The sequence below is a fragment of the Heloderma suspectum genome, chromosome 2 (assembly GCF_057233095.1).
Source record: "Heloderma suspectum isolate Gila_16-S chromosome 2, 16-S_ref, whole genome shotgun sequence".
NCBI classification, from domain to species: domain Eukaryota; kingdom Metazoa; phylum Chordata; class Lepidosauria; order Squamata; family Helodermatidae; genus Heloderma; species Heloderma suspectum.
The window spans coordinates 404,546,244-404,573,439 of record NC_139459.1 but is presented as its reverse complement, the minus strand read 5'-3'; the positions used below and the strand labels follow the sequence as shown (position 1 = coordinate 404,573,439).

At 56.8% G+C, this 27,196-nt stretch overlaps 2 protein-coding genes across 17 annotated transcripts; one reads left to right on the top strand and one right to left on the bottom strand.

Annotated features, from left to right (window-relative positions):
• Positions 1 to 2,703: 2,703 nt before the first annotated feature.
• On the bottom strand, positions 2,704 to 27,155 carry RXRB (retinoid X receptor beta). Of its 16 annotated transcripts, none has more exons than XR_014787317.1 (11): positions 26,635 to 26,719; positions 20,290 to 20,522; positions 19,979 to 20,132; positions 19,546 to 19,725; positions 17,581 to 17,810; positions 17,051 to 17,180; positions 16,558 to 16,690; positions 16,074 to 16,165; positions 15,729 to 15,834; positions 14,069 to 14,633; positions 2,704 to 3,728 (listed from the first exon to the last, which is right to left on the bottom strand). XR_014787317.1 is itself a non-coding variant. In XM_084831915.1 (10 exons), exons 1-10 carry the CDS (start codon positions 26,812 to 26,814, stop codon positions 14,486 to 14,488), a joined length of 1,404 nt encoding a protein of 467 aa, XP_084688041.1. In that variant the 5' UTR covers positions 26,815 to 27,155; the 3' UTR covers positions 5,701 to 14,485. The 16 variants fall into 16 exon arrangements, 14 of the variants coding, with proteins under 14 accessions (XP_084688041.1, XP_084688036.1, XP_084688043.1 ...); XR_014787319.1 differs by lacking the exon at positions 26,635 to 26,719 and adding an exon at positions 26,754 to 26,831 and having other exon boundaries at positions 2,705 to 3,728; positions 17,644 to 17,810; XM_084831915.1 differs by lacking the exons at positions 2,704 to 3,728; positions 26,635 to 26,719 and adding an exon at positions 26,754 to 27,155 and having other exon boundaries at positions 5,701 to 14,633; positions 17,644 to 17,810.
• On the top strand, positions 20,779 to 27,153 carry LOC146356719 (uncharacterized). The gene is made up of 2 exons (XM_084831953.1): positions 20,779 to 21,209; positions 26,043 to 27,153. The coding sequence occupies exons 1-2, from the start codon at positions 21,089 to 21,091 to the stop codon at positions 26,267 to 26,269; spliced, it is 348 nt and encodes a 115-aa protein (XP_084688079.1). The 5' UTR covers positions 20,779 to 21,088; the 3' UTR covers positions 26,270 to 27,153.
• Positions 27,156 to 27,196: the final 41 nt, after the last annotated feature.

Here is a 27,196-nt window from a genome sequence, read left to right as displayed (position 1 = left end):
CGCTCGGTGCCGTCTGGCTGGCAGAGGAGGAGGCGCGGCCGCTCTCTCGCTCCAGCCCCAGGCAGCCTGGCTCCCCCCGCCCTCCCTCCCGCCGGCCTGGACGGCCCCGCCACGCCCCAACCCCCGCGGCCGCCCGGGCTGACCGCTCCCCACCCCGCACGGCCGTGACACCTCTCCCCCCGCACAGAGCTGGAGGGATGCCTTTGCTGGGCCCCCCCCGCTCCGCGCCTGTACATAGCTGGTGAGAGAAGCTGCACCAGTTGGATGTCTCCCTGGCCCGCAGCTCTTAAAGGCATAGGAGGCTTGCCAGAAAAAAGGAAGAAAATAAGCAGCAGCAGCCCCTGCCCCCCCCAATCCCAAATCTGCCCCCACCTCCTCTCTGGGGTGCCTCCTCATGCCACCCCAAATACTGGCTCCCTGGAGATATAGCCAAATGCCCCCCCATCCCCCCCACAAGGCTCCACACCTCACACAAGCACCTTGGCACACATCCAGCTCCACCCCCATCCCCCTGGCCAGGTCCCCCAAAGAACCTCCTTCTTTCTCAGTTCAGCCTTCAGAGCACAGGACTGACACAGATCTACCCCACACCTTTCCTTGTTGACACTGTACCCCCCCCCCCATCTCTCCCTTCATTTACAATCAGCCCCACTATTCCTATCAGTTATATGGAATGTTTCGGTAAAAGTACCTGCAAGGATTGTCATTGTGTTGGACGCCTTCCCCAACCTTCCAGATGTGTTGGACTCCAACTCCCATCATTCCCAGCCAGTGTGGCCAATGCCAGTCCAACCCATCTGAAGGGGACCGGGTCTGGGAAAGCAGATATGAGGGCAGGAGGACATCGGCAGCTTTCTTTTCACTCCCTGTCCCCAACATGGAATTTGTGTCTCATACCATCCACATGCTAACTGGACATTTTCAGGTGATGGGGAAGATAGGGTGGCTGTTCTGACTCAGTGCGGAGCAGGCACTTTGCACGTGCCCCCTGTTCTTGTTGCTCCTCAGCCCTGACGCTCAGAGCAACGGCCTGAGCTGAACTGGCCTTGTAGCTCCCATGTGGTTGCCTCCATGCCCTGCTTGGGGGCTTCCCAAATCTCGGGAAGTACTAGTCCCCCTCTACTCAGCACTGGTTAGGCCTCATCTGGAGTACTGTGTCCAGTTCTGGGCACCACACTTGAAGAAGGATGCAGACAAACTGGAGGGGGTTCAGAGGAGGGAAACGAAGATGAGCAGGGACTGGAAACAAAGCCCTATGAAGAGAGACTGAAAGAACTGGGCATGTTTAGCCTTGAGAAGGCTGAGGGGAGATAGGATAGCGTTCTTCAAGGACTTGAAAGGTTGTCACAGAGAGGAAGGCCAGGATCTCTTCTCGATCCTCCCAGAGTGCAGGACACAGAATCATGGGCTCAAGTGACAGGAAGCCAGATTCCAGCTGAACATCTGGAGAAACGTCCTGGCTGTTAGAGCAATAGGACAATGGAACCCATTCCCTAGGGAGGCGGTGGGCTCTCCCCCACTGGAGGCATTCAAGACGAGGCTGGACAGCCCTCTGTCGGGGATGCTCTGACTTGGATTCCTGCATCGAGCAGGGGGTTGAGCTGGATGGCCTTGTAGGCCCCTTCCAACCCTACTATTCTATGATTCTATGATCTTATGAAGTTCTCCCAAGCATGATGACTGTATCTCTCCCGGCCCACACACACACACACACCTCAACCTACATGAGCCACAGCAGGGACGCTGCCAAAAAGGGCTTGCAGAAAAGGCACTTTGACTAACTCAAGAAAGTGAGCCAAGCCACACACCGCTGGGTGAAGTCCAGCGGTGGTGGCTGTGATAGCCTGTTGCTGCAGGAACAATGAAGAGTTGTGGTGATGGTTGCCATCCCAGCGGTGGCTGCCTTCTAAGAACAGACGAAGAGGTTTGCTGGTCCGACCAAAGGTCTTTCTTCATCCAACATCTTACGCAAATCATATTTCATGATCACACTTCAATTGCAGAAGGTTGCCTATATCAGGGTGGGGTGGGAAGAGGGGAGTTACATTCTGCAAGCAGCAAAATATTGCTGGGGAAACATGCTTTCTCTGAAACGGATGTGCCGCTACCCCAGCCTGGCACCCACCGGATATGTTGGACTACAGATCCCATCACCCCAGCTGGAAACGATGGAACTTGCCATCCAACACATCTGGACAGCACCAGATTTGGGGAAACCGGGCTTATATAAGCAGAGAGACTGCCTGCAGTTAACAGGAACAAGGAATGATACAGAATAACATTGCATCAACTGTACTAAAAGAAAGAGAAAAGAATAGGTTTTGGGTGCTGATGGAAGTTGGAGGGCGCCAGGCTGGGATACACTGTGCTAACTGTTGGTGGGGGACAGGGGTCAAAGAGATGCTGGGACCACCAGCGATGACACCCCCTGCCTTTTTGTTACACAGTCAAAGGGTCAACTGGAGACTGCCCCCCCCCCCCAAAGCATTTGGACAGCTGGAAGACTGGATGATGGGGGCCATGTCTGTGTAAACTTGGTGGCGCGGGCACCTAAGCTGAGGTTAGTTTGGTTTCATATTTGTGTCCTGTTTTTCTGTATCAACAATCAAAGTGCCTTACAATAAAAATAGTAAAAGACAACAGGACACACAATAAAAGCAAAGCAAACCTAACACCCAGCCTTATGGAGGGCTGGTAGCTCATGGGTACAGTGCACATGCGTGTGCGTGTGATTTGTTTACTTGTTGGCTGCATTACTGTGCTGTCCAATAGCCAAAACATTCTGGGTAGGTCACAAAATAAAGTTAAGCAAACTAAATACACAAATATATAATGTAAAATTTCACACCAATTAAAACAGTCGCGGTATAAAACCAAGGTAAAAGCAACAGCAGTGAAAGGATCTAAAAATCCCTTTTGAAAACCAAAAGACCAAAAGGCCTAGGATAATTTATTTTTTTTAAAAAAATAAGGTCTTCACCTGGTGCTGAAAGTACCACAACGTAGGCACCAAGCGAGCCTCTCTGGGGATAGCACGCCATGACTGGGGTGCCACCACTGAAAAGGCCCTCTGCCTAGTATGTAGGATGCTTTGCATGCACAATGTGCCCTCTGGAAGGCACCGGGTTGATGACAGCTGTTCCACAATTTCAGTCATGCTCCGATACCTTCCAGATTAGACTACTGCAATGCGTAGTACATGGGTGGGGCAGCCTTGGAGACTAGCACCTGCCGCTGCAGGTGTACATGGGTGGGGCTAACACCTGCCGCTGCAACATCCTCACTTTCTTCTTCTGTTTAAAAACATTTTATAGCCAGAGGGTGGCCAGACGGGCATGGACACAGTTTACAGATGTGGGCATGGGTTACAGCTGTTTGTTTATTTTCATTTATTTAATAGATTTATATATTGCTAAACGTTTAAAAAAAATCTCTAAGTGCTTATTTATTTGATTCGGACCCTGGCTTCCTACCAAAAAATGACGCTCAAGTACATTAACCTTTTCTTTTACAATTAAATGGTTCTTATTTCCAAGTCAATGTGTTCAGCCTCAGGGTGGTATCTGTAGCTGCTGCAGCCAATGCAACGGTATCGCTGCAGTCATGACAGTGCTGTGATTCCTGGGCCCGGTGCTCTTCCACACTTTTATTAATGTCTTGGAGGAGGAGGTGCAGGGAGTGCTCATCAGATTTGCAATGACACAAAATTGGGCGGGATAGCGAATACCCTGTAAGACAGAAACAGAATTCAAAGTGATCTGGATAGGCTGGAGCGCTGGGCAGAAAACCACAGAATGACATTGAATAGGGAGAAATGCCAAGTTCTGCACCTAGGAAAAAGAAACCAAAGGCACAGTTACAAGATGGGGGATATGTGGCGCTAGGGATGTACGAAAGTCACTTACCTTGCCCAAAATTTGATTCGCAGTGGGGGGGAGGTGCTCCATCCCTCCCCCCGAAATTCTGGCTGGGGGGGGAGGTGCCCCGTCCCTCCCGCCGCGAATCCTGGCTGGCCGGGAACGCAAATGGCGGCGGCCGTAGCTGCCGCCGTTTGCGTCCCTGCAATCAGCTGTGATAGGCTACGTAAATGTTTACGTAGCCTATCACGGCTCAGTAAAACAAAAAAACCTGAGTAAAACAAACAACAAAAAAGCTATTTGCGTTCCCCTTATTTTCGCTGTAGTTGTAAATGTTTACGTAGCCTATCACTTTTTTTGTTTTTTTTTACTGGAAATGGCAGCAGCCGGTCGGAAGACCGGCCGCCACAGCCGCCGCCACCAGGGACATTCGCACAAGGTAAGTCCCGTCCCGGGGGGGGGGGGGGGGCGGAGGGGCAGACCGTTTCACCACCGATTTCGGGGGGCCGAATGCGCTGGCATTCGGCCTCCCCGAGATTCGTGGTGAAATTCTCTGACATCCCTATCAACAACACTACAAGCGAGAAGGATCTTGCTTAGCACTCTTCAAGTACTTGAAGGGTTGTCACAGAGAAGGAGGCCAGGATCTCTTCTTGATCATCCCAGAGTGCAGGACACGGAATAATGGGCTCAAGTGACAGGAAGCCAGATTCCTGCTGAACATCAGGAAAAACCTCCTGACTGTTAGAGCAATACGACAATGGAACCAATTCCCCGGGGAGGTGGTGGGCTCTCCCACACTGGAGGCATTCAAGACGAGGCTGGACAGCCATCTGTCAGGGATGCTCTGACTTGGATTCCTGCATTGAGCAGGGGGTTGGACTCGATGGCCTTGTAGGCCCCTTCCAACCCTACTATTCTATGATTCTATGATCTTGGAATTGTTGTCGATCACAAGCTGAATATGAGCCAACAATGTGATGCGGCTGCAAAAAAGGCCAATACTAGTTTGGGCTGCATGAATAGAAGCATAGCTTCCAAATCCCGGGAAGTCCTAGTTCCCCTCTCCTCAGCACTGGTTAGGCCTCATCTGGAGTACTGTGTCCCGTTCTGGGCACCGCACTTTAAGAGGGATGCAGACAAACTGGAGAGGGTTCAGAGGAGGGCAACAAAGATGATCAGGGACTGGAAACAAAGCCTGTGAGGAGAGACTGAAAGACCTGGGCATGTTCAGCCTGGAGAAGAGAAAACTGAGGGGAGATCTGATAGCGCTCTTCAAATCCTTGAAAGGTTGTCCCAGAGAGGAAGGCCAGGATCTCTTCTCGATCATCCCAGAGTGCAGGACACGGAATCATGGGCTCAAGTGACAGGAAGCCAGATTCCGGCTCAACATCTGGAGAAACGTCCTGACTGTTAGAGCAATACGACCATGGAGCCAATTCCCCAGGGAGGTGGTGGGCTCTCTCAAGCTGGAGGCACTCAAGGTGAAGCTGGACAGCCCTCTATCAGGGATGCTTTGACTTGGATTCCTGCACTGAGCAGGGGGTTGGACTCGATGGTCTTATAGGCCCCTACTATTCTATGATTCTAATAAGTTTAAAAATGCAGAACTGCCCATGCTCAAAGTCTCTCTCTCTCTCTCCCTCTCACTGTATGAAAAGTTTTTTAAATGTTTGTTTACTTGGTGTAACGTATCAGGGATGGAGAAGTAGTGTTAACACCCGTGAACTGTTAGGGGCCTAGTTGGGGGGGAGGGGGGGAGGAATATTACTTGTGTGCTTCACAACAGCCAGATGGGCAATTAATAAATTAATAAATTTAATTAATTAATAAAGGAATATACAGAGTCTAAAATGTCTTAGCTGTGCCACTGCTCACAATGACCCTGTGAGGTAGGTTAGATTGGGAGAGTACTGACTAGCTCAGCTTCATCCATTGACCTTCCTGGCTGAGGAGGAATTCGAACCTGGCTCTCTTTGGTCTTGGTCTGACTGACACCAACAACATATATCTTTGTACCTCTCTGATAGCTGAAAGCCTCTTATAGGGGCAAACACTTTTAAACACATATGCAATTAAAATGTGGCCAGGCCTTTTGCACAACAGGGCAGAGAAAAGGGCTGTGCAGGCTGCACTTGGCCCTCTGCTTGCCTGTTGGACATCCCATTTTAGCTCACTGTGCCTCTAATTTGTGCGGCGGGGTATAAACCCTCCAAGGGTGCGGGACCAAAACAACAGAGCCCCTGTGTTTCCCCCCTCCCTCTCGAGAGGGCCAGCTTTGTCACAACCAAAGACCAACCAGCAAACTCTACCCCAGGGGTGGGGAACTTCTCTCAGCCAGAGGGCCAAATTCCATTTCAGGGAAGCTCTCGGGGCCCAAATTCCAGGGGTGGGTGGCACCAAAATACCAGAGGCCAGCATATTTGAGCTTAAAGCTCGTACTGCCAGTAAATGAGCCTCAGGAGAAGCACTGCAATCTTTTGGAATGGAGAACAATACTCAAAATTCGGGAAAACAGCAAACAATCGGAGGTCGGGGGAGGGGCCACCTGGGGATCCCCAGCGGGCCAGATTTGGCCCCATAATTGGGCTTCCCCACCCCGGCTCTGGCCTGCGTGGTGCTTCTTCCTGCTCCTAGAGCTTCTCACAGGGCATCCCCTGGTCACTCTGTCACACATCCGTGCAGCGATGTGATCTCGGGGCCGGCCGGGCATGCCTGGCCGTGATCTGCGGTGGGATTCCTTGGCCAGCCAGGGATTTATTTGGGTTCTCCCCGCCTCTTGGGCTGGGCTGGGCCTGGCGTTCCTAAAATGGAACTATAATTAGGAGCCTGTAATTAGCCATCTGGCTTCCTGTCCCGGCTGCGGCGGCCACTCGAAGGGGCCAAACTCAGCTGGGGGACACGAGACGGACATGCCGAGGGTAAAGGAGAGAGGTTTCATTTGGGGGCCTGCAGCTGCTGACAACAGGGGCACCGACTAGGTACATTTGGGGAGGGCTTAATTTGGAGTCCAGCCTGGAAAGCAACAGTGAACTGGGGCTTTGCATTCCAGCCCTGCTCAGTACATGGAAATACACAAAGGAGATGGGGGACTCTCTCTTTTTTTTTTTTATGGCTCCTCTACTTTAGGGCCTCCCATGTGGGGCAGGCAGGATTGCTCAGTGGATACAGCACCTGCTTAGCCTTCGGGAGGTCCCGATCCAATCCCTAGCATTTCTGGTTACAAAGGGAGGGAGCAGGTGGTGGGAGGGAGTGTTGTGCACTCTTCGCTTGGAGACACACGCGTCTTCAAGGCCACCTGGATCTTCGGGGGGAAAGGGGTCTGGGAAGTGCCTGTTCCTCTTCTGCCCACCCCAGCGCGGTGTGGTGCTGCTGGGTTCCTCCTCCTGTGATGGAGGTGCTGGGTCTTGCCATGGCTGGCATAGCCACGCTCCTGGCCCACAATCCAGCCATTCGCACTCTCGCCCAGCGCTAATTGCAGCCTCCGGTTCTCTGAGAGCCGACTGGATCCCGCAGAGCTGCGCATGAACCTAGGTATTACCTCTCCATACATAAGTGCTATCTGCACAGTCCTGAGCAGGAGGGGAGGGAGGGCTGCTGCTGCTGCTTTAAACTGCTGAAGGGCTGATCTGGGGTAGCATTTGCCAACAGGGTGGGGTGGGGTGCTCAGAGCAGGGCCACAGGGATCAGGTGGGGGACAGGCACTCCCCGAATCACCTGACCATCATGCTGATGGGGGTTTTCCCCTGCCCTCCTGCCCAAAATCCTTCCAGCACAGGTGGCGGGTGGGATTGAAACTGGGTCCTCCTGCAGAATGGGCCCTCCCTTCATGCTGTGGGGCCCGGCTGGGGGTGCCCAAAACGATGCCAAGCTTTCAGAAAAGGCGTAAAACAAGAGTTCTGCAACAGCAATTGTTCATGAGACACAACCGAAAAACCTGCAAGCACGAAATGCAGCATCTTTTCCTGGGACAACTCCCCTGCCAGGAAAGGCCGAAATGCAGCCTTCTCCAACCATGCTGTCTGGGAATGCTGGGAGTTGCAGGCCAACCCATCTGGGGGCCACCAGGCTGGTGAAGCTTGCTAGAAGCCACACCGCTTGGCATTCCCTCGGCCTTCGGCCCAACTCTGAGTCACACCAAGTCCAGAAAGCAGAACCTGGGGAGCTCTTACTGCAAAAGCCATGGAAGTCTTGCATTGCATCAGGCTGCACTCTGGCCAGCCAGAGCCAGCCCCCACTCCCATGAAGCAGGGCAAAGCTCCCGCTTCAGGCAGCAGAGTGGCGACAGGCCTCCACTGGGTGCTCTGGAGAGCCCTGCCAGTCCCTCTCCCCTGCTGCAGTGAATGCTGCGGAGGGTGAGCGGGTGGCAGGACTCCCTGGAGCACCTGCTGTTCAGCAACACTAGTGGATGCTCCGGAGAGCCCCGCTGGTTCCGCTTTCCCACTGTGGCAACTTCCAGTGAGAAAGCAGCTGGCGGGGCTCTCCAGAGCAGCCGCCCGCCCTGTTTCGCTCGGAGCAAGGCAGGATGGGTGGCTGCTTTCAGCGACTTGTCCTCTGGCTCACACTGAGAATCCTCTCGGAGGAGGTGTTTCAGGAGACCACCTTGATTATGGTTCTTCGAAGAGCAGCAGTAATAGCAGTGGCGGCAATAGGAAGGTAAGGGGGAGATGCGGTGGAGGCAGGTGTGTGCCCCCCCATCTCAGGCGGCAGGAGACCTTGTGCTGGTCCCATGGCCAATGTCTTACAGCGCAGCATACAGATCACGCACATGAGGCAGCCCAGAAGAGATCCACATACATGCACACTGAGGGCCAGCCCCCACATGCAGGCTGGGGCGCAGAAAGGAGGGAAAGCCCTTGCTGGTGTGCCTGGAAGCAGCGGACCAGGGCCTGGATGATGGCTAGCACGGGGGTGCAGAGTTTTCCGGGCTCGAGGACTGCATCACGCATCTGCCAGGGGCTGCACAGGTGCACACCTGGGCATGCATGTGCACACACACACACACACGCGCTCTCTGCATAAGGGAAACCATTCCCTTATCTCCACTCTCTTAGGAGAGATCAGGGACAAGGGGAGAGATCAGGGACAAGGGGAGAGCTTCTCTTGTTTGCGCGAGCTCTGACAAGGGAAATCCCAGGTATTCCCTTGGTACCACTGTTTATTTGTACCCTGCATTTCTAGCCCCCCAAATGGCACTCAAGGCGACTACCAAGGCAAATTCTGGGCAGGGTCCCCATGGCCCCGCAGGCCACACTGGAATCAGCGGAGGGCCACATCTGGCTCACAAGCTATGGGCTGTGCACCGTTGCACCAGAATCTGGGCCTTCGGTCTATGCCAGCAGAGCTCTGCTTGGGGAACTAAAAGGAGGCCCAGAAATGTATCGCAGCAGCCATGATGGCCGTGTGGAGCCTCCGCTGTGCTGCGGCTGGTTTAGGTGTTTGCTGCTCGTGTTCCCCCATGCACTGGCTGCACCTGTCTCCAGGCCTGCAGCTGTATCAAGGTAGCAGGAAATGCCTGGATTTGCCAAGTATCTTTCCCCTGCATCTGGGGCAATGTGGGGCAACGGAAGGGCCTGGGCCCACTTTTAAGGCCTGTTTTTCTGCATCTCTCAACTGCCATGGAACTGGGCAGATTTCTCTGACAGGGCAGGGAGGTCTGCCAGAAAAGCGCTTTTGACTTTTAAGAAGGAGGCAAATCTGTGGAAGATGGATAGCACCTGTCAACAGCTAAATGGGACCTCCATTTCCAGCACCACTCCACCTGGCATTACAGGGTATGGGGTGTACGCCACAAGGGATATAACCCCCGTTGCCTTCAACTTGTTGGCTTGTAGGCTTCCAGAGGGCATCTGGCTGTCCCCTATTGGAAACAGGATGCTTGCGAAAAGGGCCTTCAGTCTGATGCAGCAGAGATGCTCCTAAATTATTAGGAGTAGGGACTTCAATCCTCCGCAGGATGAAGGACCCCAAACATGGAAGTCCAAAATTGCAGGGACTGCACATGTTGCACAGCAACCCACTAGGGGGACCAGATGGCCAGTGCTGACCCTGCACACGGATTCTCTCTCTCGTACACACATGCACTCACCCCCCACCCCATACCTATCCCAGGGCCAATACCAGTTTGAGCCCCCGAAGTTACTTTCAGCACCAGACATTGCCACCAATCCCTGCTCCTGAGCATGTGTGGACTGCCTTTATTTCCCCATCAAGTAAGTATAACCAGCCCCACACATCAGGACTTTAGGGGGACCTACGCTCTAGGTCCGGAGGGGAGATTTGGAGGAGGTGGAGGGTCCATCCTGCTTCTTTAGGAATCAACCACCGAGGGAGGGTCGAGGTTGCTTTGTATGGTAGGAAAAGGCTCTCTGCATATGCTCAGACACTCTTTTCTTTATCATCAGTGCTTCAGGCCTAGACGGTGGTTAAGGAAAAAGGTGGGGGATTGGAAGGTGCATAAGAGCACCCAGAGGTGCACTTAGGGGATCTGAATGGTCTTACTGGAAAAGGGGAGCTCTTTAGATGGTCCTACCCCTGGCAGCTGGGGGCACATTTGGGCAGAAGCAAGCCCAGGACATTTTCCAGCTCCCACTCGTAACCCCGCTCTCTCTCTCGTGCACTGGCTGGGTGGAGTCGCCCAGGATGGCCAAGATGGGAGCACAGGAATGTTCTTTTGGGATGTGGCCGAAAGGCCGGCTATTCCTGGCACCAGGCGTGGTGAGAGCTGGAGGCTGCAGAGCCGCCCCCGGAGCAATGCAGGGAATCGGCTGAGCTTCTAAAAAAAGACGGGAGAGAGATCCGGGGGCTCAAGCCTCCCTAGCGGCTACCCTACTCTCTTCAGGGATTGCATTTACTGCCTGCCCGTGTACCTACACACACACGTAATCCTGTTTACAAACCTTGCAAGCAGCTGGCAAAAGAAAGATTAAGAACATCTCTTATCCTGGCATTGTGAATCGCAAAGGACAGCCTGGCATTCAGGCGGAAGGCTCTAAAAACAACTATTAAAACAGTCAGCTATCCCCAGCGGTGCTGATTCTCTGCACATGTTCAGATGCCCCCCCGTTATCAACTAATCCGCAGCACAAGTGGTTTGCGCGCTTAATCATCTGTTCCGGGGCATCTTTGCTGGGTCTCGGAGCTCTGATCTTCGCAGATCAAAGACCTTTCCTGTGGGGAGGGGGAAGAGGCACAGAATTCGATGGGGGGGGGATAACACTCAAGTGGTGGGAAGGGCTTTCTTCTCTATGGTTCATGCTATGAAGTGGGGTTAATATTCGGGGAGGGAAGAATACTGTATCTCCCTCACTGTGTATATAGGGGTTGTCTTGGACTGCCCCCCCTCGGAGAGAGGCAACCATTCTTATCTGGGGGGGAGGATTTGAAAGAGGGGGGCTGCTTCCCACATGGCCTCTTCCTCCTCCTCCCAGCTCCTCTGCTTGCCAGGGTCTGTGGGGCCTGCCAGGGCCGCCAGGTGAGGGGGCAGGACAAGGACCCATTGATGGGGGGGAACAAGCCCCCCTTTGTGCGGCTCCTGGCGGTCTGTTTTCAGCCTGGACTATGAAAACACCAGCCAGAGAGGGACTGAGCCCCATTCATGGCCAGGATGAAGCCTGGGGCAGCGGGGGGGGGGGGGAGAACAGCCCTGTGACTGTGGGGGTCAGTCCAGGCCATGATTGCAAAGGTAGGGGGGAGAGAAATTGTGCCAAGGGAGGCCAAAAAGACAGCAAAACCTGCAACCTAAAATGCTGTTGCATTTCTTAAAAAAATGTAAGGGGGGGGGGTCCTGCCAATTTAGACTCAAAATTCCCTATTGGGCTCTTCGGGTTGGGGGTGGAAGGCTGGTTCTATCCATTCTTAACAGCCTGATGGTATGCAAAGTATTTCCTGTGGGAGGGGGGAGCCTTCCCTTCCAACTAGGAGGGAGAAATGGGGGGGGAGAGGAACAGGGGCCTCCCTGCAGAAATGCATTACCCCTTCCATGGGACCACTAACAGAACAGCATGCCCTCAATTTAGGAGCAGGAAGCAGTGAGAAACTGTGTCAGAAGCCCACCCCCTTAACCTGCAAGGATGGGCCGCAGTGAAGTTGGCAGCAAATGGAAAGGCACTCTGTGTGTGCTCAGAGGCACTTTTGGGCTCCTCCTTCCAGAGGCTGGTGCACTAGCAACCCCATCCAGTGTGTGGGGAGGTAGAGGTGGCTACCTGGCTGATATTGGGCGGGGGCAGCGGGGGCTGTCCCACAGAGATCACAGGAGGAGAAATGAAGGAAGCTGAGAGCTACGGAAAAACAGGGTGGGTGGGTGGATAAGCCACTTAAAGGGCTGGTCAAAGGGAACGGACCCCCACCCCCAAAAGCAGAGTAGATGTGAGAAAGACCCAAAGGATGTCCGAGAGGTTACTCCTGACAGCGGGATCTGCAGCCTGTCGTGATTTTACCTGGAATACCCTCCCTGAGTGGGGCGGGGGCAGAGCAGGGTGACAAGAAGGGGAGGGATAAAAGACCTGGTGCCCCACCCCAGCTCACGGGGCACTGCTGCCCTCTACTGGCAGAGCGAGGAAGTGCACCAAGAAAGCAAAATCTGTCCTAGTATTTGTAAAATAGTACATTGGGGGGGGGGGGGGGAGAGACACACGGCCAAACACTCCTCTTATCCACCCACCCCAGGACAGTAAGTGCAGTGACCACCCCATACTCCTACATGAGTGGGGGGTTGCTGCACACACTGACGCTGCATGCAGTGAACGTTCCTGGGCCCAAATTCAGGCCAGCACTCTGCCTGTGGGCAGAGATCCTGCAACTATCCTGCATAATCCAAGAGAGGGAAGGGCGGCAACTGCCTTCCTCCTCCTTCCCGTAAAGTGGGGGAGGACAACGAAGCACAGAGATCGGAAGAGAAAGCAGACGACGCGGGGGTGGGGGACACGGGGCCCTCCGGAAAGAGCAGCTTTTATTAAATCAACATATTCGAAAAGCAGTTATCCATGGGAGGGGTGGGGAGATTAACAGAAGTCAAATAAATTGGATGGGGGGATATGAAGGAAGATGGGCATGCAGAGGCTGGGAGGGGGCAGAAAGAGAGCAGCAGCAGCTTACATGTAAGGGGCACCCCCCCCTAAAGAGGGCCCAGCTGTTTCCTCCTCATTTCCACCCGGCCTGCCCCATCCCTACAAACCAGAGTGTGTGTGGGAGGTAAGATTCCCAAATGTTGCTCTGTTCAGCAGCGCCCCCAAGGGACTCTTAGGTAAGGGACAGTGAAACACACCACCACCACCACCACCTTTACTCTCCTCCCCAAAAGAAAATATGACTAGAGGCATGTAGGGCCTGCAAGTACCAAATTCTTTACTCTCTTCTCTCCCCTAGCCCCCTGCATATACTGAGGAAGAGAGGCTAAATCAGATCCTCATCTCTGGGATCTGGAGCATTCCCACAGACAGATGGAGAGAGACACACAGGAACACACACTCTGTATCCTCCTCCAGCCCCTCCCCAAAGACCACACCTCCTTGCATAGATGAGGGACACAGGCCATGTTCAAAGTGCTGAACCAGAAGCGCAGGGAGGAATGGGGCTTTGCTTAGGTTGGGATGGGCAACTGGCGTTCCTCGGCCTGATGTGAAATCCTCTGCGTGAGATCAGTTCAGACCTCGGGCAAAAGTGATCCGTCCCTTCCTGGGGAAGAAGGGGGCACCACCCACTTTTGGCTCTGGTCTCCCCCACCACCAATACACACATCCTGACCCCGTTTTCCCAGGAGGGAACGCACCCCTCAACAGAAAAATGTTTGCAGCCCTGCCTTAGGCCCTTCCGCTGGGGTGGAAGGAGGAGAGAATCGAGGAAACCATTCTAGAACCATTATTGAGGTAAGAACGCAACCCTTTCCCGCAACATTCCTCAAACCCCCTAAACCGTTTTTTGAAAAGCCTATTTGGGGGCAAGGGGATGGGAGGGTGTGCGCCCCACATATTCTGAAGTAAGGGCTGCAAATCTGCCACGTGAATCCGGGCTCCTCTGTTGGGGGCATGCGGTTGGGCCCACAGTCCCTGCGCCACGAGCATAGAACTGCAACCCAACTAGTCAAAAGACAGACAGACAGACAGACACTTCCAATACATGCCCCGAGACTTCCCCTGCTCTCCCACCCCAAAGCACGAAGGGAGTGTCGTGACACAACAACAAAACAGAGGCAGCCCCCTGAAAAAGAGTACCTTGTCTTTGAACCTGATTTGGAGCGACATCTGGCAGAGCAGCCTCTTTCCCCATACCAGGAAGGGGGCAAAGAAGCGCCCCCCCCCCCCCAAAGCTTGGAGTACATCGGTGGAAGCTGGGCCCCAGGAGGACCGCCCCCACGTTCGACACAAGGCCAGCCAGGTGCCCAGCCCCTAAAATCCAGCTGCTGGGGAGAACTGCCCCCCTCCCTGCTTGCCCCTCGTGAAGGAGGTCTGCTGGGCGTGAGGGGGCGTCAGGGAGTGGGCGGGATGCAGCTGATGGGATGGGCTGCAGCGTCACGAGGAGGAAGGTACGGATGGCGCCCATCCGGCGCCTGCGTTCGTGCCTGCGGAGTCTCCCTAACCCAGACCACCCCCACGGCAGGTACGTGAGACTTTTGTCGGGGGGGGGGGAGGTCAGGACATCTGGTGGGGGGCCTCCAGCATCTCCATGAGGAAGGTGTCGATGGGGGTGTCTCCGATTAGCTTGAAGAAGAAGAGGTGCTCCAGGCACTTCAGCCCGATGGACCGGAGGGCGGGAAGACGCAGCAGCAGCTTGGCGAACCTGGGGGGACAGGGAGCCGTCACTTCGCCGGGCTGGGGGGAAAGCGTGCTGCCCGCGGGTCGGGGGAGGCCACCCTGGGCCAGCTGGAGTCGCGGCCTGAGCCCAAAAGGGGCTTGTAGCGGAAAAGGGAGGGCCAGCATCAGCAGGGCAGCCAGAGGGCCTCGCTGCTTGCCTGCAAGCGTGAAAGGGCGTCTGGTCCAGCCCTCCAGAGGGGTGGGATGACAACGCCTATAATACCCAGCTGCTGGGGATTATAGAAGTTGTCGTCCCACCCCTCGGGAGGGCGCCAAGCTGGGGAAGGCTGCTCTCAGTCACCTTTGACAGACCCCTGTCCTCTTGGCCCCCATCCCCAAAGAGGGAGAGTCTGTGTGAGTCCGAGGCTAGACCAAGACCGGGGGCCTCCTTCCCCCCACCTCGAAAAAGAGAACCTGCAGACCAGTCAGCCCGAGGGAATTGGGGTGGGGAGTTCAACTGCCTCAGCTGCTTCTTCATAACCCGCCACTTCCTCCACACAGCAATTATACCCCACCACGGAATTTCCCCAGATGAAGAGCGGCATAGAAATATTCCAACTTATTCCAAATATTCCAAACGCCCCCACTCAGAAGACAGGGGCGTTTGTGGGCAAGAAAGGGGGCAGTGGGGAGAACGGGGCCTCTTCGGCTGCTCACAGCTGAGGTGGGGGGCCAAGGAGGGCACCTATGTTGCCAGAGATGTGTCTGGAGCCGACTTTGCTGTCATTTCAGCCCCCGGCAAAGACTCGTCGGTTGGCCTGGACAATTACCAGCCGTTGATACCCGTGACTGAGTCTCTGTTGCGGGTGGGTCTCTCTGCTGATTGTTACTGGTTTTATTGGAAGTGTTGGATTTTATTCTTTCAGTATTGTTACCCACCTCAGGGATTTTTTATTTAGGGTGGAATATAAACAGAAATACATACAACAAAGGAGTGGTTTCCAAAGGTGGCGGGAGAAAGACTATCTCTCCTTCCTGGGCCTCTCCCTTCAAAGTGTCCTCGAATTTAAACTTTTCACCTACACGGAACACACCTCTTCTGCCCCCCACCATCCAGCCTCCCCCCGCTCCATATTTGTACCTGCCCTGCTGCTCAGGGTACTTCTGTTTGCAGTAGGATTCCAGCGAGGCATATACCTTCTCCCGTAGCAGCTCCACCTCACCAGGGTTGGAGAGCCCCTTTGCATCTATGGGGAGTCAATGGGAGAGCTAGTACACTCAGCCACGGAGGGAGACACACAAGATGAAAGAGAAAACCCCTTGTGGGGCTTGTGCTGTGAGGAGACAGAAGCGTCTCAGGCAGACACAAACAGGCCCCCCGTGACAAGGCCCTGTATGAGAAAGAAACCAGAAGCCGCCACCCCCACCCGCACGAGGCCAGGGCCTCCATCAGGGCTCCAGGAGAGACCACGCTCCCTTTCCTCACCCGGGTTGAAGAGGATGATGGCCCGGAGGCAGCCCAGCTCCGTCTTGTCCATCCGCATGTCTCGCATCTTTGACACCAGCTCGGTCAGCACCCTGCAGGAAAGGGAAAGCCCCGGGGAGGGGTCTTTTAGCTTCAAGCCCTTACTGCCAGTCACGAAGCTGTAGCAGAGGCATTTCAACCTTTTAAAACAGGGGAAAATCCACGCAAAAGCTGAGAAACCACCCAATGGTTGGTGGTCGGGGAAAGGTGGCCATCTGGGGAGCGCCGGAGGGCTGGGCTGGGCTGGGCTGGGCTGGGCTGGGCTGGGCTGGGAGCCTGAGGTTCAACAGCCCTGGAGCAGATGTTACTTGATGAAAGCTCAAAAGGGTGTGCGCGTGAGCGCATACACGCAGTTCTGCCACCCATCCACATCCACACTCCAGGAAGACCCCCACCCTGCCGCTAGAGCCCTGACACACCCACCTACCCACCCACACTCTCGCACCGGTCAAAGATGGCTCCCACGCCGGCGCTGTGGGCACTGTTGCGATGCACGTGAAGCCCCGTGGCCAGCAAAATCCCATCTTTCACCGAAATTGAGCGGTGGGAAAAGGAGGCAATCAGCAGTTCGTTCCAGCCTGCCATAGAGCAGAAAGTGAATGTGAGAGCGGGGGGGGGGGGGGGCGCAAAGGGCCTGGTAACCTTCATCCCAAGAGGGGCCCATGTGCCCCCCCCCAAGACATGGGGTGCAGGTGCAGGTGCAGGAGCAGGAGCAGGAGCAGGAGCAGGAGCAGGGGCCTCTAAAATGCCAGCGAGGTCGGCTGCTTCCCCCTTGGACTGGTGACGGGCAGGGGGGGAATCCATGACCCAATGTAGATGCATCGGGGTCACACCCCAGACTGCGCGCATCCTGTCTAGAAGAGGGGCACGTGGCACAGATAAATTGGCCCTCGTGGCGACGAGAGCAGAGAGCTGAATCACATGGACGGAACACTCACCGGCCCGGAGCAGGATGACCTGGTCGTCGAGTGGCAGCTCTGAAAAGTGGGGGATGCGCTTTGCCCACTCCACCAGCGTGAACAGCTGCTTGTCAGCAGCCTGGCAAATGTTGGTCACGGGGTCGTTAGGCTGGAGGAGCCGAGGGGAGAGACGACAGAGGCAGGTGGGTTGTCGGCAGGTGCAGGGAAGCCTGGCAAAACAGACCTCCTCCTCTCCCCTCGGCCAGAGCTCAAAACCACCCACTAGCCACCAGGGAGTGGGGGAGACCCAGGACCTTGCCCAGAACGTCCTCCCAAACTCCCACTGCCACCCACCCCGCCATGTTTCCACTTCCCATGGCTCCCTTGAGCTACTTGTCTGCAAACTCCTCGAAGCTCTAGGGGCCAAATGAGCTTCCTTGGAACCCCCCCCCCCCCCCCAAATCCAGGCGAGAGACTCCTTCCCTGGCCGGCCGCCCCGCCTGCAGCCAAAGCTGCCGCCCCCCTCCAAACAATCGCGACTAATTGCTACCGCCCTGCTCGGTATTTACCTCGTTCACTTCAAAGGTCCGGGGTGAGCGTTCTGATCCCGCAGCACCACCGCCCCAACTCACCGAACTGCCCCCCGTGCTGGATCCGTCGACGCTTTGGTCCGATTTCTGCTCCACGGCCAGCTCGGCCTCCAGGATCTTCTCCACAGGCATGTCCTCGTTGGCGCCGCCCCCGGCCAGGTCCCCCTCCCCTTCCTTGTCCTTCCCGCGCTGGCGCTCCTCCTGCACAGCTGGGTGTGCGCGCGTGGGGGGTGAGGAGAGAGATGGGGGTCAGAGAGGCGGCCCGGCCCAGCTCCCACTCCCCCACAATCCACCCCTGGACAGCAGAGAGAGAGAGAGGGAGGGAGGCACGAGACTCAAACCACGCCACCGCTGCAACGACATCACCACTCTCTCCCTCTCTCCCCCCCACCCCCCAAAGCAGCTGGGGAGAGACAGGGGGAGAGATGGAGGCTGGGGGGGGGGACTGGCCGCCTCCATGCCAGGCTGCGGGGGCAGCTCCCTCTGGCCCCCTCCTGGCCCTTGGAGACGGGAGGAGGCCGGAGCACCGCCCCCGCTGCCTCGCACGCTGGCAGCATGGCGACCCCTGCTGCTGCTTCCCCTGAGCCCGAGCCCACGGGAAGCACCGGCGGGAGGAACCCCTGCTGCGGGAGGAGGACGAACACAGAGATCAACCGCTGCCACCGCTCCCCCGGAGGGGGCCTGCCAACCTCTGGCACTGCCTTACACGGCGCCAGGCCACCGGTCCGGTGGCGTCTGCTCTGAGGAGCAGCACCCCAGGCCCAGGAGGGATCCCCCCTAGCTCTGCTCAGGAACAGGGAGGAATCGGGAAGCTGCCCCATGAAGCCGGGCCACTAGCCCACGCAGCCTGGACCGTCTCCTCTGGCTAGCACAGCTCTCCTGGGGCTGAGGCGGAGAGAGAGGCCCGCCTGCCAGCCCTGCTGTCTGGGGCCAGCCCTGCTGTCTGGGGCCAGCCCTGCTGTCTGGGGCCAGCCCTGCTGTCTGGGGCCAGCCCTGCTGTCTGGGGCCAGCCCTGCTGTCTGGGGCCTCCCCTCTAACCCTGGAGATGGATGGCACCTGGGGCCTCCTCCAAGCAGAGCATGTGCCCCGGAGCCATCCTCACAGCACTGTGGAGGGGGAGGGAGAAAGGGAGGGAGGGCGGGCGGGCAGGCAGGCGGCCAGCCCTGCTGGGGAGGGCAGGCAGGCGGCCAGCCCTGCTGGGGAGGGCAGGCAGGCGGCCAGCCCTGCTGGGGAGGGCAGGCAGGCGGCCAGCCCTGCTGGGGAGGGCAGGCAGGCGGCCAGCCCTGCTGGGGAGGGCAGGCAGGCGGCCAGCCCTGCTGGGGAGGGAGGGCAGGCAGGCGGCCAGCCCTGCTGGGGAGGGAGGGCAGGCAGGCGGCCAGCCCTGCTGGGGAGGGAGGGCAGGCAGGCGGCCAGCCCTGCTGGGGAGGGAGGGCAGGCAGGCGGCCAGCCCTGCTGGGGAGGGAGGGCAGGCAGGCGGCCAGCCCTGCTGGGGAGGGAGGGCAGGCAGGCGGCCAGCCCTGCTGGGGAGGGAGGGCAGGCAGGCGGCCAGCCCTGCTGGGGAGGGAGGGCAGGCAGGCGGCCAGCCCTGCTGGGGAGGGCAGGCAGGCGGCCAGCCCTGCTGGGGAGGGCAGGCAGGCGGCCAGCCCTGCTGGGGAGGGCAGGCAGGCGGCCAGCCCTGCTGGGGAGGGCAGGCAGGCGGCCAGCCCTGCTGGGGAGGGCAGGCAGGCGGCCTCCAGCCCTCTTTGCGAGGCTCCCCCGAGAGCTCGCAGCGCGCCCCACGCAGGAGGCTGGGCCAAGTGGGCCGAGGAGGAGCTGGCCTCTCATCTGGGCCCGCTGTCCCCCAGCTCCGCCCCGGCTGCCCTAGAGCTGCCCCTCGGGAGGCCCCGCCCCGGGGCTTCCAGGCTGCCCTCGCCGCCGCCCCGCCCACGGCCGCCCGCCCGCTACCTTCACGCTTCATGCCGGTGGCCAGGCATTTCTGGTAGCGGCAGTACTGGCAGCGGTTGCGCTGGCGCTTGTCCACGATGCAGTCCTTGTTGTCCCGGCACGTGTAGGTCAGGTCCTTCCGGATGGTGCGCTTGAAGAACCCCTTGCAGCCCTCGCAGCTGTACACCCCATAGTGCTTCCCTGAGGGATGCCGGCGGGGGGGGGGGGGAGGAAGGCAAGGACTGAGTCCCAGGTCTGGCCCCCCGCCCCCCCCGCCCCCAGGTTTCCCTCCAGAGGCAGTGGAGGCCACATCCCCCCAACTCCCCTTCCCCCGCCCTTGCCAAGCACACCATTTGCCCCTGCCCCTCCCTCTCTCCGCTCAGCCTTTCACACCCCCCCCAAGCCCCATGCTCCGAGGTCCCTGTCAGCGCCGGCTGCCCTGGTGCCCGCGCACCTGACGACCGGTCGCCGCAGATGGCACAGAGGCGCTTGCCCGGCATCATGCCGCTGTGGGGGTGGCCTGGCACCACCCTCATGCCCAGCGGCGGCTTCACGTCGTCCGAGCTGCTGACCGAATGCAGGCCCGACAGGTTCACCGTGGAGTTGATCTGCAGAGGGCAGGATGGAAGCTGTGGAGGGGGTCTGGCCACGGCTCCCCACCCCCGCCAAGCTCAGCCCCCCCCCCCCCGCCCCAGGGCAGGAAGCAGGAGGGCCTGGCTCCTTCGGCCAAGTGTAGGGACCCCAGGGCCCAGGCCCCCAGCTTACCTGGGGGCTGCTGACTGGCCCGTAGCCAATGGAGGGTGTCGCAGGGAGACCCGGCGAGCCCATGGAGGAGCTGATGACTGGGAAGGGAGACCCCAGCCCGCCGATGGAAGTGGTCATGGCAGACCCGATCATGGAAGGGTGCAGGGGGGCCGACGGCTCAGGAGGGGGGGACGTTCCTGTGCCCCGCAGTGGTGGAGACGAGCTGAGAGAAGAGCTATCCGGACTCCGGCAGCCTGAGAGGAGGGGAGGAAGGAAGGGAAGCAGTAAGAATGGACTAATGGGACAGTGCCCCCCCCCCCCGAAATCAAAGGGGGACAGTCAGCCACTGCAGCCCTGGACCCGCCAGAACCACCCGTCGCCACCCTTCTAGCATTTCCCCAGGAGCCCCCACCCCAGACACCCTCAGCTTCCTCTCCGGATATTTTGCAAAACTGCAAGGAACCACATGAGCGGCCAGTTTCCTGCCTGCCTGCGGCTCCCAAGGAGGCCTGGGAGGTGAGCAAGGGACCCAGTCGTCCTGCTCCCAGCTCCCGTCTGCTGCTCTGAATACGAGAAATAATTTTGCTCAGAACTTTCAGAGCAGCTGAGAACATGCGGAGTGTGGGATGGCACCTCCGCCCCCCACAACAGCTCCCCTGAAGTATACAGCTCCATTGGGAAGGGGGTGCACGAAGGAGGCCAGGTAGACAACGCAAGGACCACCGCCTGCTTCGGACAGATTCCTGGGGCTGAGAAACAGCCCCCCAATCTCAACTGGAACAGTGGAGGAGTCTCCTCTGAGCAGCTAGGTCTGAGGCAGATGGCGGTTGCATTGTCTGCTACCTCATCCTTTGAACAAGCGACGACGACAAGGATGGCACACCCGGCACCTTCCGCGGGCAGAGAAGGTGCTAGCAGCGCCCCTCCCGAGGCAGACACAGGTGAGTCTGGGCAGGAGATGGCAACTGAACCCTGGCCAAAGAGGGTGGCGCACTTGTCGCCCCTGGCAGAGTCCCAAGCCATGCTCCGTCTGCAAATCACAGCGGTTGCCAAGATGCCCCAGGGAGACTCTGAAACACAAGATGGAGAAACCCAGGCCCTGGCCTTTGCCCCGCCAGTGGGCTCGCTCCTTGAGCACAGTGCGCGTCCTCGGGGAAGCGGGCCTCCATCCCACCACTGACCTGTCACTGCAGGAGGGAAAGAGGCAGAAACATCCCTGCCCAGCCCAGAGGCTTGCAAGGATCGCCCGAGACAGGAGATGGAGCTGCGCCAGGACCGAGATCCCCCAGCCCGCCCTGCCTGGACCTCCTGACTCCCAAGGGGCCAAACCTCACCCCAGAAAGCAGTCCAGCTTGGGTGACAAGAGGGTGCTGGGGGGCTCCCCCTTAGCCGAAGCCTGCTCTCCTCCTCTCGCCTCCCCACCCCAGCGCCACTGCCAAGGGGGGGCGGAAGCAATGACCAGAGAGAAGTGACTCCTCCTCACGTGAACAGTGCTGAGCCACCCCATTAACTTGGGAGGAAGGGAGGGGGGAACCAGGGTTGAGCAACAGCCACTTCCTCCTCAGGAGCAAGCCGCTTTCTCTTCCTGAAGTCTTGTCCCCAAGCAACCTCCTTCCCTCCTCCAGCACAGCTGGCTTGCCGTGGACTTTGCCTTCTTCTTCCTCTTGGCAGCCGGGCTAGCCTCAAGCGAGACACCCCGGCCCTGCCAGGAGCCACCTCTGCTGCTGAGGGCTGCAGAATCCCACGAAGGGAACAACGCTTGACCATTAAGAGGTTATGCAGGGGGGCGATGGGGGAGGGGCTCTCGTTTGAACCCCGCCACACTTCGGGGTGCATGGGAATAAATAACGTCACCGGGCTGTCATGCAGGCTGTTTCCAAGACCCCCACTCAGTGGCACACAAAAGGGGCCCAGGCCAGGCTCTGGAGACCAGGTCCTCACGCAGGCAGGAGACAGGAAGTGGCTGGGCCAACTGGAGGAGCCCTATGCACTGTCTCCGGCTGTCACCCAGCACACCCTTCTACTCTGCCGCTAATTCAGCTCAGCAAGGCAGCCAGCTACGCTTTGCCCCAGTGGCTTGCAAGCCCCCCATCATTTATCCCCTACCCTGTATGAAAAAGTCTTCACAAGACTTTTAGCAGTTATTCTCCGCAGGCCACTGGAGTGCTTCTCAAATTCCGGGGGAGGGGGGAAGGGGGAGAGGACCCTGCACCAGGGGAAGCCAAGCACTGGGAGGGAGAACGCCCCATGATCCCCCTTGGATTTATGGGCCTGGCTGGACCCACAATGACCCATGCTTTCTAACTGCACATGCTTTTAAGCTTTGGGGGGGGGGAGGCCAGAGAAGTCCTGCCCCATTCCTCTCCTTCAGCTACTGCTGGGATTAGGACCCCCAGATCTTCACACACAGCAGCAACAGCTGCAAGATGCTGCTCTCTGCAGGTGCCTTTGCTCAATGGCCCGCAAAACACCTGCAGGTCAATTCAACTGGGAAGCCCCTGAAGATTCAAAGTTGTCAACAAGCCCATCCTCCTTAAGGTGTTCGGAGAGGGAAGCCTCGCAGCCAAGTGGTTAACGGGCCAGGCCATGTGAAGCTCTGGGGTTTTGACAACTGGCGACTTCTCGGACTCACTCCACTAACTACAACGTGGGGGCACCAAAATGCTCCAATGCACGAATTGCGAAGTACACAAAAAAAGCACTCATTCTGACCAAGAAGCCCAAACAGCTCAGACCCAAATCAACAGGGGAATGCCTTTTTATTGGTTGGTCGCATCCAATGGGGGGTGTCCGCCATTGTATCTTCACAACAATCCTGCAAGGTAGGTCTATCTCAAAGTTAGCCTAAGGTCACACAGCGATCTTCAGGGCTGACCAGAACTTTGAACTTGGATCACCCTGGTCGAAGTCCGACAGTCTGGCTTCTCAGCATTTTGCCTTCATAACACAACGGTCTGTTCTCAAACACCCAGAGCTACGCAAGGATCGCCTTATAAAATCCGTCTTTTTGATCCAGCAATGACTAGAAGCCAAGTTCACCCCAGCCTGTACACAGGCAAAAAGGCAATGGCCTTCCACTCTCTGACCTCAGCACTTGGTCCTCCGTGGCACAGGGTCTCGACACAGGGAGGTCTTATGTACCAAGAGATTGCTCCTCTAAGAATGCGTATCTCTGGCTGTCTTATAAGTGTAGCTGCCTTGAGCACTATTTTCTTTGTGGAAAGGTGGGATACAGATCAAATAGAGCCAGTGTAGTGTAGTGGTGAGAGTGACGGACTGGGAGCCGGGAGATCCGGGTTCTAGTCCCCACTTGGCCATGGAAGCTCACTGGGTGACTTTGGGCCAGTCACAGACTCTCAGCCCAACCTACCTCACAGGGTTGTTGTTGTGAGGATACAACGGTGAGGAGGAGGATAATGTAAGCCGCCTTGAGTTCCTTGCGAGAGGGAGAAAGGCGGGGTATAAATGCAATAAATAAATAAATAAATACATAACTAACTATGGAGCTCCCTGCCCCTGGAGATTCGTTAAAGTCAGCATTTTTCAGAAGTGGTGGAAATACCCTTTCCACCCTTGGCTGGTGTTTGATGGCGAGGTTGGGATTAAACTGGTAAGAGAGGCTTTTCAGGGCTACCAGTTGCTATGCTAGGAATGAGCCCGAGGCCAAAGATCAAATCCTGAAACACAGTCCCATCTCACTTGCCAGATATCCTCACACAACAAGTGGAACCTCTGGTCCGTGGACCCATCTTGGGACACCCCTTCCTTTCAAAGCCTTTCCTCTATTCCTGGCCATCAGAACAAATGTTCAAAAATGCAAAGCAACTTGTATGCTGAAAACACCTATTGTTTCTTTCAGGGCAAAGAGCAGTAGATAATCACATCCCATGGAGAACAGAAGGGAAATCCTAATTTCCAAAGACAAGCCAGACCAGCGGGGTGCAGCTGTGGTGCTTCCAATAATTCAAAAAGTTCTAGGTTGTTTTTTCCCCTCCTTTTCAAAATCCGGATAAAGCAATGACGCTCTGATCCAAAGATCTTGGCACCACATACGAACACACAGTGGAGCTGTGAAACAGGGAAGTCCCATGTTAGGGATCATTAGGAAAGGGATCAAAAATAAAACTGCCAGTATCATACTGCCCTTGTGCAAACTGATGTTACAACTTCACTTGGAAATCTGTGCACAATTCATGTCATCTCAGATTAAAAAAAGAAACTATAGGGTTGGAAAAGGTGCAGAAAGGGCAGCTGAAATGATCAAGAGGCTGGAGCAACTCCCCTACAAGGAAAGATCACAACTCCTGGGGCTTTTCTGTTTAGAAAAAAAATGTAAGTAAAGCGTAGAGGTTATAAAATTATGGTAGAGGTTATAAAATTATTCATGGTGTGGAGAAAGTGCGTAGCAGTCCTAGAACCCGGGATCATCCAACAAAGCTTAATGATAGGAGACTAAGGACAGACAAAAGTACTTCTTCACATAGCACATACTAGAATTGTGGAATTTGCTACCACAAAATGTAGCATTATTTAAGATAAGTCTATCACTGGATACTAGTCATGATAGCTATATGCCACATCCAGTATCAGAGGCAGTGAGCCTATGTGCACCAGTTGCTAGGGAACATGGGTCGGAGGGTGCTGTTGCACTCATGTCCTACTTGTGGGTTTCCCATTGGGGCATCTGGTTGGCCACTAAGAGAACAGAATGCTGGACTAGAGAGTCCCTTGGTCTGATCCAGCACACCCCTTCTTATGTTCTTATGCCATATTCCAAATATGGTCACACAACAGATTTGCATAAAGGCATTACAATATTGGCAGTTTTATTTTTGATCCCTTTCCTAATTATTGCTGATATAGAATTTGCCTCTCTTTTTTGCAGCTGTCACATTGTACGTGCTGCCAAAATCTTTGGGTCAGAGTGTTGTTGCCATTTCCAGATGGAAAAAAAGGTCAGGAAGTTTTCAAAAGTTGGAAGCACTATCTAGTTTGTCTCCAAAAATGAGGATTTTTTATCTGACTGAGACCCACTACCAGACAGAGGAGACAGACAGACTGGCATACCAAAATCTGACTTGGCAGAAGTTAGCTCCATGTGGGATAACAGTTAACACATCTCAAAAAGCTCCTGCCACAAGTAATCTGCTAGTCTTTGGGGCACTACAAGGCTGCAACCCCTTCTGGAAGTTCAAATTTGCTAATTTCCCAACCAACTGCACTGCTGCATGTGGGTGAATATAAGTCTGCCAATTTGTATCTGGTGAAGCAAACAGCATCCACAAAAGCTTCTGCCAGAACAAATGCGTTAGTCTGTAAGGTGCCACAAAACCCTTGGTTGTTTTTGCTGCAACAGACTAATACAGCTGTCTCTCTGAAACTTGCTAATGCAAGTTAAGACCAGCCTTCCTCAATCTGGTGTCCTCCAGAAGTTTCAGACTTCAGCTCCCAACATTCTTGTCCATTGGCCATGATGGGGTTTATGGGCAACTCCAATAAGCCCCAGCAATGTCCAAAACATCTGGAGGGGTCCAGGTATATCCTGACCATTTTGGAGAGAAGCCCAAACTCCCCCCAACCCCTGCCTGGTACAATTTTTTGAGGTTTTGTTGTTGTTTCTCCTGGCACCATTTCAGCACCTTTTAAACAGCTGCACAACAGACAGAAAAGCCATCAGGTACGGTCAATCTAAAGCCGTCAGGGTCCGTAGCCACTGACAGCCTTCTCCTCCTCCACGAATTCCCTTTGAACGCTGTGCATCATTCCGCTTGCAGGCAACTGGGATCCAACTGGACATCTGCCTGTCGCGGAGCTGTTGTGCAAAAGGCCCAGAAGCCCTGCCAGGAAAGACGACGACGACGACGACGACACAGCCAAAGAAAGCCAGCCAAATTCTCAAGGCGCCTTCCCTGGAAGGAGCCCAGGGGCTGATGCGCCCCCCCCGCGCAACAATAACAATAACTCCCTCCCCCACTCTCCTGCCTCCGCCGGGGGGGGCTGACCGCGAGCGCAGCGCCCCCCGCACATTTCCACTCGAGGGCGTGCATGGGGGGCAGCCTCCTCCCCTTTTCCTTCCCCCGCTCCGGCCCTCACGTGCTTACCTGGCCCGGCCCGGCCCGAGTCTCCCATGGCTGAGGCGCAGGAGAGCGGGGGAGCCCGAGCCTCGGCCCCCCGTCGCCGCCCCCAGGGGCTCCAGGGCCTGGTCCCGCGGCGGCCGCCCCCCGCCGCCGCCGCCGCCGCCGCCTCCGGCCTGGGCCCCACAATGCACCGCGCGCGCAGGCGAGGCAGGCCTGGGCCGGGGCCTATCGGCTGGGCTTCCTCCCCTGCCGCCGCCCTCCCCTGCCGCGGCCGCCTCGCTTTACCCACCATGCACCGCGCCCCGCCTCCTGCCCTCGGCGCGGCTCAGCCTTGGCCAGACTCCCAGCATGCACCGCGCCCGCGCAGAGGGATAGGATAAGGCGAAGAGGGGATGCGGGGGTACCCACCATGCACCGCGCGCCCGTCGGCCGGCCGGCCTGGCTCTTGCCTTGGCTCGCCTCCCACCATGCACCGGTGGGCCTCGTCGCTTACCCGGCATGCGCCGCGGCCGCAGGCGCATTAGTTTCATTTCCCGGCAGAACTAGCGCGCTCATGATTAAGAAGGGGGAATCTCGGCCGTTGCGGGTCCTTTTGTCCGTTGGAAGAAGAGCTAATAAGTTTCTCCTCAGAACAGCCGGTTATAACTAGGCCGCACTTTGCCATACAGAAACATGGCGGAACCGGGAACCCCTGCGTGGCGCTGCTTCGTTTTAGCCGGCCGCCATCTTTGCTGAGGGCGCCCCCCTTCCGCGGCGGCTCTCCCGCGGGGCGCCGTGGCCGCCATGCTTGTTGAGGGCGCGGGCGCGCCGGCGGCGCCGTCTCTGGGACGGGCGAAGAGGAATTTGGGCGG

Coding starts and splice junctions, on each gene's coding strand:
- LOC146356719 (XM_084831953.1), top strand. CDS start 21,089: ATGGCGGTTGCATTGTCTGCTACCTCATCCTTTGAACAAGCGACGACG. Junction 21,210..26,042: donor CCCTCCCGAGGCAGACACAG/GTGAGTCTGGGC, acceptor TTCCGCTTGCAG/GCAACTGGGATCCAACTGGA.
- RXRB (XM_084831907.1), bottom strand. CDS start 26,814: ATGGTGGGAGGCGAGCCAAGGCAAGAGCCAGGCCGGCCGGCCGACGGG. Junction 20,133..20,289: donor GGCCAGTCAGCAGCCCCCAG/GTAAGCTGGGGG, acceptor TGCCCTCTGCAG/ATCAACTCCACGGTGAACCT. Junction 19,726..19,978: donor CTGCGGCGACCGGTCGTCAG/GTGCGCGGGCAC, acceptor GGCATCCCTCAG/GGAAGCACTATGGGGTGTAC.